Genomic DNA, 21,784 nt, shown 5'->3' with positions numbered 1-21,784 from the left:
ACCAACTATGTAGCCACCTCAGCTTATAAATCTGAGCAAACGTTATGTCAGACTTTCTTCTCTTCTGATGAAAAGAAAGAAAAAAATCCCACTCGCTCTTTTTAAATACTATGACATTTTTATTAATGGTCTGTTAAAACCAGGCAAGTTTATTAAGAAACGAGTAATCAAAACATTTTTATGTTCAGGCTGTGAACTTTCTACATCATTAGGTGGTACCCAGCAAGTCCTGTCTCTACGGAGTAATTAAATGCTTTGTTTTACAAGGAAAGCACATGGAAATTACTCAGATAACATAAAAACAGCACTTTACAGAGTTACCAGGTATAACAGAACTACTAAATGGCATCGCAGTGCTAACTCTTTAATTTCAGTAATGTAACTTTTAAGCGATCCTATTCCTGTCCTATCTTCTCTTCCCGATTCCACTTGATTCAGAAAGTGATCCACCTGCGTTTCCCTTTCTGAGCAGTTGAAGATCTCTCTTAGTTTCAACCCCAGGCACGTTTTATGCAGGACCACATTTTCACATAACAAATACCTCTTTTTGTTTGTGGTGTCCCAAAAAAAAAACTAGACCCACCCCTTTATTAAGTACTTAACCTCCAAGATCCACAATGTATGTCTTTTTGCAGACAATCGTACAATGGTAAAATGCATCCTTAATTTCTTCTAAAGCATCCCGTGATTGGGTTTCAAGCACGTTTATGCACAAGCATCCAAATTTAACCACTTAAGCCAGTTTGTTTCTTTAAACACTGACCTGTAAGTGCCAAGGAAAGTGCATGCAAATGATGGTTAACAAATAAATAAATAAACGTCTCTATGAATAAAGTACTGTCACATCCAGGTCAAATGATACACACTGCCTGAATAAAAGCCACCATGGACATAGGAGATCTTTAGGATCACCTTCTCTCAGTCCGGAGATGCTTCCTCTCAAAATTACAGGCTTTGGCAGCTGTTCTGAAACTACAGCTAAGCTTTAACGTGTACGGGAGGTGGGAAATGATGAGCAGGAGGAAAATGAATTGGGATAAAAAATCACAATGCACGAGAACAACCAAAGGCACGATTGGTCCTATTAAGCCAAAAAAATGCATCAGTGAGAAAACACCACTTTGACTGCAGTAGTTTCTGTCTGGGGCTCTCAGGATGTTGAACCACTGCGTTATGAGCCTGAGCCAGCACAGGGGAGTGGTGGTGCTAACTCTGGGGAGTGGGATCCCCGGGGAGCCAGGCTCTTCATTGAGCAGAGAATGGCTTTGATCAGGTGTTGAATAATAAATAAATAAAATGGAGAGTTCATTTTGCCAGTTTGGGCTCATGAAGTAAAACAACGGGACTATTTGGAGAGACTTTTATCATACATTTTTTGAACTCATCATTTTGTAACTACCCAGGCGGGTCTCGGGCCCTGGGGTGAGGGGGGACAAAGGCTTCACCCCGTCCATTCCTGACTCAGCCAAAATGTTTGGAATTCCCCAGCCTCAGCTCATGTGGCATTGCCTTGTATCTGTGTTCCTGATAGCATTAATGCTGGGCAAAGATGTTTTAACCAAAACCCACGAGGTTTGCAGTAAACTTGTGCCCCGATCTGAATGCTGTTTTATCTGTGTGCCTGCATCAAGTGCCCTTCAACACACAATTATCGAAACAGATCTCGACCCCCCCAGAGGGAAGTTGTGGTTTTGATGAAACTGCATTATGTACTGCAAAGTTTTGCCCAGTTCTGTTTGAATATAAAATAGTGACAGAGCTGCTGAAGGATGCAGTTACGCTGCTGGACAAAGCTGTATGATCAAGGGATGGGGGAAAAAAGCGTGGTAGCTGTAGATAATCCAGTATCTTTCTAGTGATGGTTTGAAAACAGAAGTGATTTTTGTTTGTTAACCAGAGCAGTTTTCCAAATTAATTTGCTTACAGCCCTCTTCCTATGTAAATTTTGCTGACTGCACGCCTCACCCATCCAATCACATCCCCAGAGCCTGATGTGAAAAGGGGAACTACTCGCTCCTCCGCCTTGTCTTCTCTCCAGACTTGCTTCTCCTCTTCCTCCTCCTCAAGGAATACAATTGCTTGAGAAATAATAACCTGACATGGTCAAGGACCGCAGAAATGATGAAATGAAGCTGAGATCACTTAAGGGAATTAAATGTGGTTCTTGGAAACCACACGTGAGGATAAGAGTAAGTCAGCAAGGGATTCTGTGTGAGAGCAAGGTCTGAGTGAAGGTTGCACAACATCTATCAGTGCACTGAGCCTAGACAGCCAGCTTCTGACCTGCTGCATTTGTAAAATGCCACAAAAGGCCCTTAAAGCCACTTCACACGGTCTTTTAAGAGAAATAATTTCTCAGCGTTAATTTACAGTTGCCTGTTAAACAATTGTAACTGCTTCATGAGCTCAGCATCTTCTGTAAAGGGGCAGCCCTGCTCCGCGTAACACGAAGCAGGATTTCATCTTTGCTCACTGTAGGCAGCGAGGAATCAGGTACCTGCTCCACGTGAGCCATCCCGTCACCCTCACAGGTCAGCGATACGAGAGGCACGTCCAGAGGGCAACGCCTCTCACCTAAAACACCATGTAATGCAGTGGCGTGGTCACCCCGAGGGACCAGTGGAGAACCTACGACAATGTATTTGAACAAAGTGTCCCAGACAGCAAATAGCCTGAGTCTCACTTCCATGATTTTATCTTAAGACCGATTTTTTTTTCATTTTAAAATTATCTTCTTTCTTTCTCCACTTTTCGTAAAAATGATCTGTCTGGAGACAGGCACTAAGACAAGAATAAACAAACAAACCTCAAGTGGAACTTCCCTTTCCTGGAGATTTCATTCGGGTTTCTTGTTCTTAGTAACGAGCAAGCAGATGTTTTTCAGAGTGCTCAGAAACACTCCGAAATCAGTAATTTGTGTCCAGACTGATACTACTGAATGTTTACTGCCCCACTGGGCTGCCAGGGAACGTGCTTGGTGTAAAGGAGAGGAAGGGTTTTGTCATTGTCTAGAACAATGGGCATAACTGCCAGGAACTATATCCTGTGACACCCAGCTGAAGCTCTTCATGGTTTAAGTATTTACACTCTAAATGAACGTGTAGTGAGACAAAAGCTCCTGCCAATCTAAAGCCTCTCCGCTCAACAAAATGGATGTTACTTTGCCACGTATTTGGAAAAGCAAGTTTCTATCTTCACTGGATGATAAACCAGGCACAAAGAAGCCCACTATGGCATAATAACTTAGTTTGGTGACAGAAGTACACTAGAGAAGTTTTAGCAGCAAACATGTCACTGCCCCTTAAAATCCAGATACAAAAAACAAAAGGCAAATAATCAAAATAGGCGAGATAATGACAGCTTAGTTTGCTTACGTGGGCAAAGGAAGTTACTGTATTAGATTTTGCTGTCAAATTCTGGCTGTTGCCAGTGAACTCTTCCCATACATCTCTGCTGGAAGGCATCTTCCCAAAAGCTGTACGTTAGCAGACTTGGAGACACTTCCAAAGCTGGTGGATACCAAGTCTTTGTTTCCACACCTCTGCACGTTCTGACCATGGGTAAGCTCTTCAAGGAGAAGTGTTTCCAGGAGGGAAGAGGATGTGCTCTTCAGCTTGGTGGTGCTCGGGTCTCAGTTTCGGAATGCTCCCACTCTGCTTGCTTTGCTAATGAAGTTCTTCAGGAGATCATGGTCCATTTCTGCAAAGCCTTGCGTTTGTGTAACAACAGTCAAATGATTTATGCAAAATCTGAAGCAAAATTCTTCCAAGTCCTAGGAACAGATTGAGTTCATTTGTAATTTGAATGACCAACAGCAACATTATCATCATTATTTTCCTGTTTCAAATCTATCATTTAATTAGCAGACAATGTACCGGGTCTCTCACATTACCAATCCCTTTTGTTGATCAGCTTCATTAGATCACAAACGATAGGATGAAATTTGTCAATATAAACTGTTCAATAAGCCCCCTCTGAAAAAAATAAACACAAAACCCAAGAGCAGCCACCTAAATTGACTCTAGGACTCCATCATAGTTACTGAGCTCGTTAGAAAAGGTTATTAGTAACTGACACCATCAGCTTTCCCTGCATACACCTACTAGAGCATCAGTGACTCCTTCCTGCACTGAATTCAGGGGTGGTCCTGTGAAAACCAACAGATACCCCAGTCTTTCTGAAAATAAAAGCAAAAAAATGATATAACAGAGAAAGCATTTAGGAATTGAGATTCCTAGCTAGCTGTTGCTCACTGAACACAAACTATGTTAGGATCTGTGTGTCTTTTGTGGTCAGCCTTGGAGTTTTATGTCCCTCTCCAGGTACTGGGATTCCCAGACAGCAGAAATGTTCTGTCTTATCACGGTCCTGCTGTAGAAAGACGTTCAGATATTCAGGACAAGATGGGTACGAGCCATTAAGCCATACGACTGTGGTTTTACTCCTCAAATGCTGTCTACTCAGACTGCTCACAACAGTGGCAATCCTTCTCTCCACCCACTGGGTCAGTTGGTTACCTGAGGAAACCTCAGCTGGTAACAACTTGCTGCTGAAGGAAAATGAATCACCTTCTGCAGCAAGCACAGCTGGGAACAGCTGCAAGGCAAACCTAAATGGTGGTATAATCCATGAGCTATAAACTCGTGGAAGTTAAGAGCAAAAAGAGGGCTTTTAATCCACGCCAATTTTATTCTAAGTAATCTACACAAACTTTGCAGCCTGTACAAAGAAATGCAGCAGAACACTGGTGCATTTCCCTTGGAAACCTTTTTCTTAGACTGAGACTTCAAGTCTGTGCCTTTTCCAAGACGTAACTAAAGCTTTGACAGAGGACACAGCAAGAAGAGGGGTGAGAAAAGAAGAAAAAGTGTAGAACGAAGATCAAAGTCACCAACAGCTCCGATTTCAGTACACCTCTGGAGTGCTGCTGCCATTATCTGGGTAATTAGATGTTGCTTTACAGTCAGTGTGCAAACTTCCACATTAAAATAAAGTGAACAGCAGCTGCATTTCTGGTACTGATTGAAGATGACCATGATACCAGAGAATTCTAGTGACTAATTTCTCCATTTCAAGAAATGCTATCTTTCTAACTAATTCTGTTATATTGAAGATGATCAACCTAAAATTTTCCACATTGTGCATTAGAAATAAACCTAAAATATTTTGTAGCAGATGACCTTTGTACTTCCTGAGGATAGAATAAAATTTTATCAAGAATTTTTGATCCTACCAGACGCGTACAATAGCCAAGCAAGCCTTCAGTTGATGTTCTTGCTGACGGCAGATAAGCACAGCACTGTAATCTGTCACTTGCAGTGTTCACATTGATGACCAAAAAAAACAACCACACCCAAAATCAAAAACCCCAAGCCCACAAAAAGGACTAATTCTCCCTTTCCAAACATCCAAGCTATCACGCCCTTTTCCATCATCCTTTGGACGGTTTGTGACTGAAGTGCCAACACACTGCAGACGGTTCTCAAACCCATGTTGACTATGTAAGTCCCCTGACTTACTTCACAACGCCCTAGACAGAGGTTATCCCCTACAAAGAAGTCTTTACAGCACTTTTCTAAAGCAGTTCTCTATTCCTTTCTGAGACGTGGATGTAGGGAGGAGGACAGCCACCTACTCCTGTACCTGCTGCGCGAGGGGCGGGTAAACCAATTCGCTGGCTGATGACTGTGTTAAAATATCACACACATTTTAAAACAATTCAGTATGCAGAATAAAACACTGAATCACAGGAGGAAGAGGAGGATAGCATATAGATAGTCATCTAGCCAGTCATTTATTGTTTTTCTGACAAATCTCTACTACTTTGTCCAGGCTAGTTTCATTACTTCCCAGTACACCTAAATACATTTGCAATTACTCCACCTGACACAGGTCAACTACAGCTACTTCGATTTTTGAGATGTTCCAAACTGGTGAGAAGTTTCTAGGAAGAGAAACTCCAGAATAAACTTGTACTGAAAATTTCTGCTCTTAGGAGAATGAAATCACTCGGTCCTCCTCTCCTCTCCAGCTTCTCCCGTTACTCGGGGCTTCTACCTCCACAACACGTCGAAACTACAATTCCTCTCTTTTTGCCTCAGTTGTTCATGCCTTCCAGTACTGATTATTAGTCTTGATGCTTTGGTTAAGTCTGACTTCATCTCTCTACCAGCAGCTGTTAATCTCATCATCTACTGACCTGATGTTATCCCCTCTTCGTTTACAAAACTCACTGTAAACTTCCAGCCTCCTCTCTGCAAGCCCAACATGGATTTTTCTCATTTACTAATGCCATACAGCACAGGTTACTGCAACATTTCTAACTCAGTTTTTGTTTCAGTTCCTTCTCTCTACTTGCTTCCTATGCCTGGAACCATCTATCAACGCATCTTATTTTAAGCATCTGCATCTCACAACCAGGTAAAAGCAAAAGGAAAATGTATAATTAAAAAAATAATGTTACCAACTATGTATTTTGGCTCTTCTGAAAGGTCAAATTCTCTGTTTGGCTATCTTAGTTTATTGTTGTACAGCAAAAGAAACCTTGAACAGAAAGATCAGGACTTCTCCATAGCCAACTAAACTGCTCAGGTATTAACAATTGCTTTAAGTCTGAAATAGACACGTGGATTTCTTGAGTAACAAAACCCACCACATCATCATTCCCACGGTCAGCATAGCATTAAGAAGCTGAGAAAAGCAAAACATCTTTCAAAATATTTGTCTGTTTAGAAATAAAGTGCTGGCAGTACTGCTGATGACAGGTTGAGTGCCAGTGAAACATTCCAGAGCCAAGGGCAGACCAGAGGACAGGATACGGAGAGAGGAGTTAACAGTGGGTAATTTGTGGCATGACAGCACAATTCTCTGTAAGTAACGCAGTGAAAAATGGATTTTTGATACAAGCACAAGCATAAACAGGGAAGGACTTCACAGGTAAATTCTCCCACTGTTTGTACAGGGTGGTGCCAGGATGACTGTACCAGCTACAAACAGACAAAACGAGCAGGTGGAGAACGCAAAGGTGGAGAAGTGAAAAATGTGCTCGCCACGCAGTGCTGCACGAGCAGGCAGCAAGCAGGTTAAGGATCCTGACTCACGGCTGTAAGCCAACAGGTCAGGAAGGTATCGCTGGCAGCTGCAGTTTTTATAGGTTAAATAAAGCAAAACACGTCTGGGAAGTCAGAAAGGGCAATTGCAAGTAAACGTGACTCATACATTAAATGCAGTTAGGTTTATATTGTAACAGTTTCATTTCTGAGAAAGGAACTGTTTGCCTGAAGAGAAGTTCCCCCTACCTGAGCTTCATACTTGACAGCGGCAGACAGAAGAGCAATCGCGTTCTCTTCACAAATGCCTTGTTTGATTGTTTGCTGGCAAAGCTTTTTCAATCGGTTTTCTCTATAGAGTGTTGCCAAATCTAGCAGTCCTGTGAAAAGTCATACATCTTTAGCTATCCTGGTGCAAAAAATATGCATTTCTATTCAAATTAATCAATTACTTTATAGTTTTAAGCTCAATTGATCAGACTTATTCTATTTTCCCCCCTGGTGATCATGTGCCTTTTTAAAGGTCTTTGAATGACATATCTAAAAGGGACACTTGTAAGAACAAAGCAGTTTTTCAGATCAGAAGCAATGAGTTCTTTCTGAATGTTAGCTTTGGATCTTATTCCTTCCCCCCACTCATTCTCCTTGGGCATGTCTCCAGCTGCTTCTTCCTGTCACTTGCCTAACAGAAGATGGAAATGCTAGAAAAACAAAAATTAACAAGCCCTGCTTTCCTCATCCTGTTAGGAGGCACAAATTAACTTCTCAGAAACAGTAACCCTGAGTTCCATTTACGGCCAATACCTATTGCATCTTCAGGAGGGAGCCTAATACTGTCTGTATACAGGTATTCCAGGAAGGCTCGGTAAACGGGATAAGAAAATTCACTCATTTCTATAATTTCATCATCATTATTCAGTATGGATCGAAAATGTTCACACCTACAAAACAAGAAAGAGTTAAGCATGAAAGATGAACAGCAGTAAAATGTTGGTAAACAAACAAACAAACAAAAAGCAGTCAAAACAGACCAAGTACACCACCATAAACTTTAGCTATATTTTATAGCAGGCTCCCTTTCTATTTACAATATCTTTAGGGACGTTCCATGTATTTCTGAAGTCCTGTTCTTAAAGTTATATATGAACTATTAATTTGATTACCTGGCTTGTAACAGATAAAGTTTAAATTACGTTAGACAATTCTCACATTTCAACCTGCCTTCTCCAACATGATCTAGTGAGGAGCGAAAAGAAGTTGTCAGTACTTTAGATATGACTCTTTCATCCCATATGCCACTTCATTTCCAAATGTTACACATCAGAATATGCTTTTCTTTTAAAGCAAAAGGGAGTTTGTACAAAGTCAAGATTTTCAAGCAGTCATTACTCAGCACAGTGGACGTAACTATATGGTTTAGTTTGTGGTAAAGTATACAGTTTGTGCCTTACCTAATTTTGAGAAGAACTTTATGGACGTGGATGTATTTTCCATCCACTAGAAACTTCAGGTCTGCAGTTTCAGGGTTGTCAAATTCCTTCTTCAGTGACTGGGCTACTGTTAGATGGTCGTCAGGCTCTAGGATAAAAAGGGTAATTGATAGTGAGTGGTAATACTGATATCACTCATGATAACATCCTGTGGATCTGTCAGCAATTAACATTCTTAATAGAACTTTTCTGTGAGGCTATTAAAAACTAACCAAACATAAAAACATGCTCAGTATAAACATCTAGGAAAGCAAATAAGGGGCAGCTTTCAGTCCTTACTGGTTTCCTGTTCCAAACAAAATATGCTTCAGACACAAAAAGCATGTCCCACTCCTCTACCTCATCTGTACAAGGCCAGAAAAAAATAATTTAATAGTCTTAGAAGTTTAACACTGTGTCTGATAGCAAATGCTATCAGTTGTTACTGGCTAAATTATTCCAGATAAAGGGTGTTGCTTATTATAAGATGCCCCAAAAGTCAATAAAGTTCAGAGTAAGATTATCTGAAATAGTCACATGAGGAGACATTATCTTAAAGCAGAAGAGGACCATTAGATATGAAACTGTCCAGTACAATACCCTTAAAGGTAAATACCAGCAGTTACCAGCCTATTCAGAGTGTTCTTCCTTGAGTTATGGTATTAGAAAAAATTCTTTGTATCCCTGTCTCTAGATTCCTGTGTGCCTCATATGTATGTACATCCCACTGTGCATATGACACTTGCATTATAAAGTTAACAGGCAGCCTTGAAAACTGTCTCCACAGAAAGGACAATGATTACAAAAGTGCTTTGGATTACAGATGAAAGGATGAGGGGAAAAAAAGCAAGGAAATTGCAGTAAAAATCCTTCTGAAATTACCGTACTGCAGAACTACTGTTACTTCTTTTGTATGGCGTGGTTTCAGATCTCTGCTACCAAGTACAGGGATTTTAACAACCAAGGCAAAGCTGAAGCTCTGCGGTTAACAGTTTGAAGGATTCTGCAGTGTGCAGAGGTGAAGCCAATTTTCAAATCTAAATGCACCAGAGATCCTTTTATTTAGAGCTTAAAACTGACAAACATGTTTACATGAATCAGCCGCCTCGTTACCTGGGATTTTAGTGCAGTAACACGATTTACATCTAATTAGCATTAGACCAATACTAAGAATATTTATAATATCCACAGGAATTGAGCATATTTATTACAGTTCTGATCAAGCAACCCAAGCCCAACTGCTTCAACTTAGAGCAAGGGGGGGTCTTTGGACTATGCCCCAAAACATGAGTTTGGGGGAAGACATCTCCTCAGGGCAGGATTCTCCACTGAATCCCCTAGTCTCTCAAAGATGAAACGTGACTGCTAGTATCAACGTTTCCTCAGCCCAGCATTCAGAATGGACCAGGGGAACAAAGTGTGTTCAGCAATTGTCAGACAAAAGCATACGGCAACATAAAAGCAATTGCCAGGACAGTCCAGAAGTGGGACAGATGCAGGATGCACTCCCCACAGTTCAAATTACAAATGAACAAGTTGCTGTGCTCTAGCTTTTCGCTCAAGCTCCCAGATGACATCTACAGACAACCTCAAGTCTCACCTTCACAGAATCACAGAATTTTCTAGGTTGGAAGAGACCTCAAGGTCATCGAGTCCAACCTCCAACCCAACGCTAACAGCCCTCCACTAAACCATATCCCTAAGCTCTACATCTAAACGTCTTTTGAAGACTTCCAAGGATGGTGACTCCACCACTTCCCTGGGCAGCCTGTTCCAGTGCCTCACAACCCTTTCAGTGAAGAAGTTCTTCCTAACATCTAGCCTAAAACTCCCCTGGCTCAACTTAAACCCATTCCCCCTCGTCCTGTCACCAGGCACGTGGGAGAACAGGCCAACCCCCACCTCGCTACAGCCTCCTTGGATTAGGTCAGTGATTAGCAACTGATATGGAATTGAATTTGTAGCTGAAGAATGAACTTTAAGAATTTTCATGAAGAAATTCTTCACCCAGAGGGTGCTGAGGCCCTGGCACAGGCTGCCCAGAGAAGCTGTGGCTGCCCCATCCCTGGAGGTGCTCAAGGCCAGGCTGGATGGGGCCTTGGGCAACCTGGGCTGGTGGGAGGTGTCCCTGCCCATGGCAGGGGGCTGGAACTGGGTGGGCTTTAAGGTCCTTTCCAAGATGAAGGTCCATTCTATGATTCTGTGATCTTCATGTTAATCAAATATCTGAGATCCAGTAACTTGCCTCTTCAGAAGCTCAGGTAATGATCACTCGTGATGTGCCTGGGTTTCTAAGTGCCTGCGACCAATTCTGAATGTGGGAATTTGACTCCCCCCTTCTTAGTGGTCTACTTAAAAGACATCAAGGAAAGCTTCATGGCTCCTAATGACTCTGCATGGCTCCCTCATTTCTTCAAATTCAAACTCAGCTTCTCCACCCATGGCCATTGCACAGTAACATTGAATAGTTGCACAAGAATTACAGCATGTACCAGCTATTCAGACTGCCATCCAACAAATGCACACAAAATACACAAAACCATTGCATTTCCCATAGAAATAAATCACATTGATAAAACGGACAATCATTTAGCACTACCCATTTTTATAATTCCATCAATTTGTAATTCCCAGTATATTTTTTTGCAATAAACTAAGCTTAAGCTTCAAATACGTGCAAGCCTGTTTTGTGGAGGAAAGATTTTATTTAGAAAACGTTGAAACAAAAATATTGAAGCTCACCTACTGACAGGAGACGCCACATAACGGCAGGGGTAGCAAAGCAAGCAAACACATCGTCAGTGCAGGCAAAGTGAGTGAGGTGGGGAAGGACCACAGACTGGCCGCGGCACTGGCCCCACATGTACACCTGGCCGCTCTGGGTCTTGGCAGCCGAAGTGTGAGCAGAGTGGCAGGCTGCGATCTCTATAACTCTGAATTCACAGGCAGAAAAAGAACAAAAGCAAAGTCACCGTCACAAGAAGAAAACGCAGTGAAAAAGCTCCCCACCTCCTGCATGGCCCTGGCGCAAACCCTCTCTGCAAGCACACATGCACTTCAGGTTGCAAGAACGTTTTCCTAACATCCGTGGCAAAATTAAAACAGCCCTCAATGTTCCTTCAGATAGTGTGCACTCAAAGTTTCCTGGTGAAAATGCCTCGTGGGTGTAAGGAGCTGGTGTTGCGGCAGAGCACCAGGCTGCAGCACACACTCTGCTCCCTCAAACAAAGCCACGAGGAGTTCCCAGTCTCTGCGTGCCTTCGGTGGTGCTGCACAGTGGGGTGAGCTGCTGCATTAAGCTGTGGAGATGAGGTACTGGAGAAGATGAAGGAGAAAATGAGGTGTTGCCAATAAGGAAAAAAAAAAGGTAGGCCTAGGTAAGATTTTTGTACTTTGAGTCATCATAGAAAGTTAATGAGAGCAAATCTTGCAAATCTTTTCTGCTTGTTTATAGGTAATGGTCATAAGCTGACAATCTAAACAGATTTCTTTTAATTAAAATACTGTAGTGTCATTACTCATACGATTATTATTACTCACACATAACAGACTTTCATTCTGAAAATGACAAATTCAAACCAAACAGCGCACTAAAAGCTGTTTCTAAATGTGTTCTAGTTATGGTAGACTATCTCAGTGATCCTAAAGTTGATTTAGGATTTCCTCACTCCCACTGTGTACAGCATTACACAATCTGCTGTTTTGCAGCTTGAACTACAGCTTATTTACTTGTTTTCCCAGCTGCCTGGGGAAAATAGCTGGGAAACAACTTGTTTAAAGCTGCATGTACAAATCTTGCAGGCTTTAGTGAGGTAATACTCTCGCTGACACCAGGAATGCACATTCTGGCCAACAAAAGGGGAAAAGGCAATGCACAGTATTAAAATGTGCTAACATTTCAACTGCAATCGAAGTGTCTGGAAAAAAAAAAATCAAGTTACTTTTTAACACAAATACAAAGAAATAGCAATGTTCGAAAGCAGGCCGTGTCTCAGCACCAGGGAGGAGTTCCATCTTCCTTGCAGTAACAGACACAGGCACATGGAGGAGGAGATGTGATGATTTTCTTATTATTCACAACAGGAGACCACAATCACCACTCAGCAGTACTGAACAGATTCATCTCTCAGCCCACACAAATACACGGCTCTGAATTAGCACTAGAAATAACTGCACCGCTACCCATCAAGGACTACAGTGAAGTATTCAATTTGTAAAAATCTAAGGTTAATTTTCAGGCAACGATACCGAGAAAGAACACAGCTCTTTCTCTCTCCCCTGGGTGATGAGCTGGATTTATTAGCAGTTATAACACGAATTGTAGATGTCCACTCTTCACCTTTTCTGTGTGTATTCCTTGTCAAATGTAGCATGGTAAAACACAATTTATATTCCAAGGCATTAAAGCTTTTATTGTTGGCTTCAAACAATGGAACTACACCAGCAAAGAGAAACTGCAATTAAGACCTATGAAGTGCAGTGCTCTTTCTTTTCAAAATTTCAGCTCTTTAAAGACCTAGGGGATGGGATCCCCTGGAACACTGCCATTAGGGGCAAAGGAACTGACCAGAGATGTCAACTATTCAAGGATGCTCTTACAGGACAAGAACTCTTCATCCCCCGTGTAAGAAATCAAGCAGGGAAGGCAGGAAAACTGTGGTTGAGCAAGGCCCTGCTGGTCAGACTGAGGTGCAAGAGGGAAATGCACAGGCAGGGGAAGCAGGGACATGTGGCCTGGGAAGAGCACAGGGATGGTGTCCGGGTGTGCAGGGATGGGGGCAGGAAAGCCAAGGCACAGCTGGAACTGATCTTGGCGAGGGATGCAAAGAATGACAAGGGATTCTCTTGGCCAGAAAAAAAAGGCCAAGGAGAGTTGTGTGCCCTCTGATAAACGAGAGGGGAGAACTGGTAACAGCAGACAAGGAGAAGGCTGAGGTACTCAGCAATTTCTTGGCCTCAGTCTTTGCTGCCAGTCAGGCTTCCCACACCTCTCGAGTCCCTGAACCTCTGGGTGAGGTTTTGCTGGGGGAGCAAAGTGCAAGCAAAGAGAAGGTTAGAGAGCACCTGATGGAAATGAACAGGTACAAGTCTGTAGGGCCCGATGCTGTGCATCCCAGGGTCCTGAGGGAATGGGCTGATGGAGCTGCCAAGCCTCTCTCCATCCTATTTGAAAAGTTCTGGCAGTCAGGTGACTGGAAAAAGGGAAACATCACTCCCAGTTTTAAAAAGGTTGGACAGGAAGATCCAGGGAACTACAGAGCAGTGAGCCCCACCTCTGCGCCTGGGAAGATCACAGAACAGGGGCAGGCTGGAGAAGTGGCCCCACGTGAACCCAGTGAGGCTCAACAAGGCCAAGTGCAGGTGCTGCACCTGGGTAATCCCAGCCAAGAGCACAGCCTGGGAGAAGAGCTCACTGAGAGCAGCCCTGAGGAGAGGGATTTGGGGTTGTGGTGGCCAAAAAGCCGGGCAGCAGCCAGCAGTGTGGGCAGCAGGGCAGGGAGGGGATTGTGCCCCTCTGCTCTGCCCTCGTGAGGCCCCACCTGGAGTGCTGCGTCCAGGGAGGGTGTGGGGCTGGGAGAGCGGGGCCAGAGGAGGGCCATGAGGGTGGGCAGGGGCTGGAGCAGCTCTCCTGGGAAGGCTGAGGGGGCTGGGGGTGCGCAGCCTGGGGAACAGAAGGCTCTGGGAGACCTCACTGCAGTCTTTCAGTACTTAAAAGGGGTTTATAAGGAAGATGGAGAGCAACTTTTTAGGTGGTTAGGTAGTGAAAGGACAAGGGAGAACAGTTTTAAATTAAGAGAGGGATTTAATCTAGATGTTAGGAGGAAATTCTTCCCTCAGAGGGTGGTGAGGCCCTGGCACAGGCTGCCCAGAGAAGCTGTGGCTGCCCCATCCCTGGAGGTGCTCAAGGCCAGACTGGATGGGGCTTTGGGCAACCTGGGCTGGTGGGAGGTGTCCCTGCCATGGCAGGGGGGTGGAATAGGTGATCTTTTAGGTCCCTTCCAACCCAAGCCATTCTATGAAAATCAAACCTCAATGCATTGAATTTGTATGTCAGACAAGCTTCCAATCCGTTCACACTCAGCAAAAGAACTATTGTAAAAAATGATAGTCTGTTTCTTAAAAAAATAAGTTTAAAAATGACATAATTTTCTGTAGCTCTTCTGAACATATGCCAACTGATGTCTGACTGATAGAATGGAAGTATTACCTGTCCTTATCCACAACAACTGTCGTAGGGTAAGACTGGTTACTTTTATTCCCAGTACCTAACTGGCCATATGAATTGGCTCCCCAGGCATAAATCTGACCTTCATCCGTTAGCACTAACGTATGTGCACAGCCACAGGCAACCTGTAAGAAATAATAAAAAGGAAAATCTCATTTTTATGTAATAGTAAGTTAATATAGACAGATGTGTGTTATGTTATACATTGATGTTATTGATTGTACTTCACTATAGTTAATAAAAATTTTAAAAAATGACAAATACAGATAAGATGATTAAAATGGGACACGAAGTAGAAAAGTGACTTTGAAGAAAAAAGAAATCAGTGAGGAAAATGACTAGACAATCTAAAGAGTACAGAAAGGAATACCTAGGGACAGAGAAAGAAGGAAAGCTACATGACAAATATGGACAGTGTGCTGAAAAGATGTGAAAAGAGGCAGACTGAGTCATGCACTAACCCTGCACTATAAGCAACTACCCCTACTTGAATGGGTTACCACTATAAAAACAGGTGAGGTCTCCCCAACTCCTGATTACACAAAACTGTCCCCTACATTCTGCCAGCTCTGCTGCTCATCTCTCCAGAGATAATTTATATCAGTGGAAGGAAATTCTCCACAGCTGGGCCTGAGGACCACCAGCGTCCATACAAGATAAGCAACAGGAGCAACCATCCGAGAAGTAAAAAGAGATGAAACTGTCTAAAACCAATTTACCTTGTTCAAAACTAGCTCATGTACCATTATATAGTCTGCAAAGCAGGTACAGCGTAAGTACATGTAGTCCACTGACATCCAGGAAGCATGTGATATGCTTTAAATGAAGTAAATGCTTAAGTGATTTGCTGATTGGATGTCTACAGTTTAGTGTTAATGGGTATCAAGCAAATGAAGTGGATGGAAATAGGATTTAAGGCAAACTGACTGGAAGCTCATACTATCTAAACAGGGCAATATACGTGGGGGAAAATACATTTGCTTTTTTATATTATTCTCCAGTAGGAACCGTTACCAGCAAAGCTACAGACTACATCCTAGGACCTAAAACTGTAATAAATGAGCTCACTTCAATTTCAATTTCAAATAATAATCCATAATTTATCTGATTAAATGTGATAATTATGATTCAAAGTTCAACACACTCTTGTAAATTCTCACTAGCTTACAAAAACATTTTTTTCCTAGCAGAACACGTCATTTTCCTGACAGTGTCCTCAGTGTCTCAATTTAAAACTTTCAGTACCAGTTCTGCATTTACTTTAAATATTTCTGATTGAAATATTCTATAAGGAAGTTACCAATTTGCTAGTAGGACTGATGGCAGCTCAGTTATTTGGTAGAGCTGAAGAGCCACCCAAGTTCAAGACCAGCCATGAAATCATACCAACTGTTGACTAGAAGCAAGTGGGGAGAGCTTGGTCTGACTCCAAACACCTACTAGTGATTGTGGCTCAAGTGCAATTCTAAAAATGATATTAAGTCTGCCAGAAGGACAAAAATACTAAACTGAAGCTTCTTCCCAGACAGAAATACAGTCTAATGAAGAATAGGGTAGCCTAAGAAGACTTTATTAAAAATAGCATTTATTACAAATGTTGGGAAAAAATATTTATTAGAAAGGACCGAACATTTCTAAATTCCTAGTCCTCTTTAAGTAAAATCCTGACCTCACTGAAAACAGTGGGCGAAATTCCCACTGAACTCCACAGGGTCACAGTTTCTCAGAGGTTCATTTTAAGATGTAAGTCTTCATTCTGATAAAATGCACTTTAAACAAAAGATCTGGGACTACATTCTCCACATGCAGAATAGTAGCATTTTCTCAGTTGTTCATAAAGGGTTTGACACGGAGCATCACACACCTACCCTCTGTACACGGATGCCCTGCAAGGCTGCAATTCGGCATGGCGTTGGCTGATTACCACTGCTGCCCAGTCCAAGCTGCCCATTACCGTTGTAACCCCAGACATAGACCTTAAAAACAAAAACACGGATTTCAGTTGTTTGCTTGTACATTATTCTTCTGAAACCAATACAACTACTTCATTGTTCCCATAATAATTTCTTTCAATATTTCAAGTTCCCACACCTTAGGATCTGCACTGTATATGTAGACATGTAAGTATGTGTGTATATATACACATATATACACAAACCCTACATAAATATACAGATAACTACATGCTTCTTTTATGTGTATGTTTTTCTGTACCAGAAATGACAAATTTTGGATGCTTCATCAGTTAAAACTTCCAAGTGTATGCTCATCTAAAATTCTAACCCTTCATGCTCATCTTTTTTAGAAGTTATGAAAGTGGAAAATAAGTGATTCATAGGGCCATTCCCCAGCACAGAGCAAATTCAGCATGAATACTTCCCTTTTTAAAAGAGCTAATTTCTCATTCAAAAATCTTCTAACACAGAAGAAAACATATTAAAACAAGTATAAACTGGAAAATATCACAGCAGTTTGAGTAGACTATTAATGGTTTTGCAATGAATATAAGAAGGAAAACACTGAGAACTGGTAATTTCAGTGACATATTACACTACTCTAATGCAGTCAGGAGCTACCAAAGTCTAAACTGAAATGCTTGAAGTGATGAATCTGGAGAGGAACTGGGCTGCCCTAAGTCTTCAGCTCAAATGAACTACAGCAGAAGGAACACTATATCCCCTTGATATCCTCACAATGGAGATTAAAAAAAAAAAGTACTAGAGGGATTCAAGGTGTATTGAGGTGGAAAAACATATGCAATATACTTTTATTTTCTCTGTTTTTCTTTTTTTCTTGAGATAATGTGTATATATGGGCACTGAAAACTAAGAAAGTATTGACTGATTATTTTCACACTCTTGATATATAAGATTCTAGTATAGACAAAATACTTTATTTTGCTATAAAGACAGCAGTGGGATAACATTAATCAGTACTTTCTTCTTTTGTTAGAATATAATACCAACTCTAGAAATCAGTAAATCAGTTAAATTAAAAAGAAATGTTAACATTATCATGAAGTTAACATGGAATGTTAAATACACATACTTTTATGATTTAATCACTACATTTGTAAAAATCCGGCCTTCTAAAGCATTGCTTTTTTTTTTTTTCTTCCTTCAGAACTGTATTTTGATGTAAATTTGAAATTTAATACCTGAATTCCTTCAGGAAAGCCAACTTCAGTAGTTGATACAAAGTAATAGTTGATAAACGTTATGAGTAACCTCATAAACCAAGAAGCCAAATATTAGTAAACAAATTTCTATTCAACTTCTTTCTAAAAAAGAAGCTATAACCAGCACAAATAGGAAATTGTGCTTAAGTATATGAGAATATGAAACACAAGTTATGACAAAGATTTTTACAAACAGTACAAGCAGGTGGATTTGAGGGATTCTGGAAATAAATACTGCTTTTCCCAGTGATAGTACATTATTGAAAGGTTTAAAATGACCCAGATCCTACGATACTACATACAGTAAAATTCAGTCATAAATTTCAATTAAAATTTCCTACCTCTCCATTTTCCACCACAGCCATGGAGCACATCTGTCCACAGGCTATGTTAACTACTATTTTATTTTGTAGGCAGCTGGTAACTCTTCGAGGAATCGGTTGATTAGCTGTTGAGCCAGACCCAACCTGGCCTGAGTTGTTATAACCCCATGTGTATACCTGTCAGAAAAGGATTGTCATCAAAGAAGAGGTTATAACATGCAGCTCTAAGTATGCATTCAAGAAAGAAGTTACATGCATTAAAAATACATTTTGAGTTTGTGTTCACATTTTCTTTTAAGATTTAGGGAGATACATAGGTTTACAATATAATTGTTTCTATCAAAACTATGCCACTCACAGTATTTATATATTCCATTCTTCAATGTTCCACCAACCAAAGTTAAGAGGCAACATGACAGTTGCAATGGAACAGAAGATTTGTTAGATTTCCAGAGCCCAGAGCAGAATGACTGACTGCACACAAATGGCATCTCAGAGTAAATGATGATAAACCTGTTTACTTCACTGGGTAAAACTCCTGACATGAACACAATATAAATTGATGTCAGTTTTAATACTTTTAAGCATCTACGGTAAGGTATAGAATAGGAAGAAATGATAATTTCTTATTACAAGGAGATGTGGCACTGAAATCCATGTCCTGCACGCACTTCAAAGTAGACTAACAGATTTCCCATTTTTGCTAAACATTTTTGTTGCATCAGCACCCTGAGGACAGAAAGCACAACCAATGCACTAGGTGCAGTATGTTTTCCAGTTTCTCATGTACTAAAATTTCATTAGGAGAAAAGAGAGATTTATTCTAGCTTTTCTCACCTCTCCATCAGATGTTAACACCATAGAATGATGAGAGCCACAAGCAACTTCAACGACTTTCTTGTTCACCAAGTTAGTGGAGACTTGACAGGGAACCAAACCATGATTTGTTGTACCATTGCCCAACTGGCTATAAGCATTATGACCCCACGTATACACTTCTCCTTCTACAATAAAAACGTAAAAAGCAGTTTCAAAATCTATTTTTCCAATGGCTACATAACATAAAATTACAAACTGAAAAGCCAAATTCAATAACACATTATACACATTTAAGTATACACGTGCTCTTTTTGGCACCTAATCCCATGGACTATCCCATCTTCTCATAGTGTTTACCACAAATCCTAAAGGATAGTATCACCATACTCTTCATAAAAGAAATCAGATGGCTAAAAGAAAGGAGACAAAGCGATATAGAAGAGAGAAATGACAGGAGTCCCCATTTCAGGTTATGTCTTTGTTACTGAGAGCCAGCCAAAATATCTGTCTGTGTCCTGGCCCTGTGTTTCCCACTTTTCAAAAGTTCAAATAAGCTTTTCACCCCATTGCAATATACATGAAGATGCTTGTAGGAAAAACGATTAGGCAATGTTGCTATTTATTATTTAAACATACCATTCATGTCTTGTATTTTGAGAAACATGCTAGTAAAATTAAGAATGCAATAAATGTCTGACTGGGTTAGGCATCTAGTCTATCTAGTGCAGAATTCTGTTTCTGACTAGCAATAAAAAAAAAGTTTAGGGGGAAAATGAACCTGCAGCCCATTCCCCTCATACTTCCCAAGCAATTTGAACAGATTACAGATATTATGAGGCACAACCCTTCTAATTTACTTTCAAGTATGTGTATTGGCCTGTTTTTCATGAAGCTAACACCTTTTTGTACTCACATTTTTCATGTATCAGGTATCCTCTTGTTTCAATAGTGCCAGATTTAGTGAATAGTTATTCTGATTTCATCTCGTCTACCATTGTCACCATCTTCTACATCTAAATTATGCTGTTAGTCCAAGAGAGCTAGATTTGACATCGAACGCCTTCAGATGTCTAAAGAGATCACCAGACTCCTTATGTTTTCATATAGTTAGTTTTGGTTTCCCCAAAACTAACCAGAGAAGATGTGCTACACTAAACCAATATTTCTCTATAATAACAGGTTGCATCTACTGGTTTTACGTTGTCAAATACAAACAACCTTCTCCCCATTTCATTACTAAAAGAATGATATGTATTTCACAACTCTTGCATTAATCCCTAAGGGCTTTCTGACAGGCAGGTTAAAAGAAACTACGATGAATGGCAGGCAGTCACATGAATGGAGTTACGAGTAAAAGTCATCGAGGATCAGTTCTGGACGTGTTCTTGTGCAATATTTCACTTTGTGATCTGGATAAGGAGTATGATGGGGTATGAGTAAATCTGCCAGCAACAAAGCTCAAAAGAAAATGCGGGTGCACATGTAAAAAGCTTCCAGAATGGGTGGCCCTGAAGAAAATCATGGGATGTAATGGTATATAAAGAATAGTTACACACAGAGAACGTAATTCAGGTCACCTACCTTTAGTCATCTAATCTAAACTAGTCAACAAGATTTCTTCTCATTAATGAAGAGACACAAATACTAATATTATCGGGCAGGCTCTAAAAGAATCTCACTGAGAACGCAACATTAGTCATTTGTCTTCAAAAATAATGTACTTAATAGAGAACAGATCTGCAGAAAGGCTGCTAGCATGGTATATGTTTCAACAGAGTGCCAATGAGACAACAGAAAACAAAAAGCAGAAAGGCAATATAAAAGTTCTAAAGCACATCTGGAAGTAAGTACTTGAGGGAAAAGATGCATTTTAGCTGAAGGACAATGTTGGCACAAGAACAGGAGCACAATGTAGCCACTAACACATTTTAAATCCAACCAGAAGGTCCAAATTTAACTTGTGTACTAAAAAATCTTCCAGAAGTAGTAACAAGATCAAAGCAGAGCTTGAGAAACTTACAAAAAGAACTAGCTATGAACAGAAGTAGCACGTCATGTTGGCTAATGAAAGTATGTTAGACTTGATAGCCCAGACTGTGTATCCCAATTTTCTCTCTTATGCTCCCCAAACAGACCCTTCATTCCTGCTTGACTAATTAAAGCAGAACTATCCAAAAAAGCAGTATTTGTGTCATACTTTACCTTCTGTAGCAAGAACAACGTGAGGACCACTTCCATAACTCAGACAGGCTATTTTTTTGCCACACAGAGAATCTAATCTCTTTGGTTCAATAGTGCTTTGGATGTCTCCTGTTCCCAAGCACCCACTGCAGTTCATGCCAAGCACAAAAACCTGTAATAAAAGAATCCCAGAATCATAATTTGAGTTGGAACAGACCTCGAGGTCAACTAGTCCAAACCTCTTCTCAACAGAAGTCTGAATATATCAGTTTACTCAAGGCCATGTCCCAGTGAGTCCTGAACAACACCAAGGAAGAGATCTCACAAGCTCTCTAGGATTTAACAAGTCTCATGGTAATATTTTTTCCCTAATATTTAGTTGGAATTTCCCATGCTCCAACTTGTGTCCATGCATCTCCAAAAAATGTCTAGCCCCATCTTCTCTTTATTCTCTGATCATGGTAGGAATCCAGTAATTCACATTGCAAATGTCTTAGCAGTAATCAAAGTGATTAGGTATTCAGCATGCAACTTGTCCT

The 21,784-nt window shown here is 40.9% G+C and overlaps 1 protein-coding gene across 6 annotated transcripts in view; it reads right to left on the bottom strand.

Annotated features, from left to right (window-relative positions):
- Positions 1-98: 98 nt before the first annotated feature.
- The window catches only part of RCBTB2 (RCC1 and BTB domain containing protein 2), a 33,452-nt gene continuing 11,766 nt past the window's right edge, over positions 99-21,784 (bottom strand). For all 6 annotated transcript variants that reach the window (XM_084529623.1, XM_084529622.1, XM_084529624.1 and 3 more), the window contains 10 exons: positions 21,267-21,417; positions 19,083-19,249; positions 18,264-18,422; positions 16,613-16,720; positions 14,727-14,869; positions 11,261-11,451; positions 8,501-8,627; positions 7,854-7,990; positions 7,299-7,429; positions 99-3,772 (listed from right to left, as the gene is read on the bottom strand). In XM_084529623.1, the coding sequence (XP_084385749.1) occupies positions 3,632-3,772; positions 7,299-7,429; positions 7,854-7,990; positions 8,501-8,627; positions 11,261-11,451; positions 14,727-14,869; positions 16,613-16,720; positions 18,264-18,422; positions 19,083-19,249; positions 21,267-21,417 (1,455 nt within the window). In that variant the 3' untranslated portion in view covers positions 99-3,631. The remainder of the gene's footprint in view (positions 3,773-7,298; positions 7,430-7,853; positions 7,991-8,500; positions 8,628-11,260; positions 11,452-14,726; positions 14,870-16,612; positions 16,721-18,263; positions 18,423-19,082; positions 19,250-21,266; positions 21,418-21,784) is intronic.

Source organism: Aythya ferina, assembly GCF_964211825.1.
Source record: "Aythya ferina genome assembly, chromosome: 1".
NCBI lineage: Eukaryota > Metazoa > Chordata > Aves > Anseriformes > Anatidae > Aythya > Aythya ferina.
This window is presented reverse-complemented; position numbering and strand designations above follow the sequence as displayed.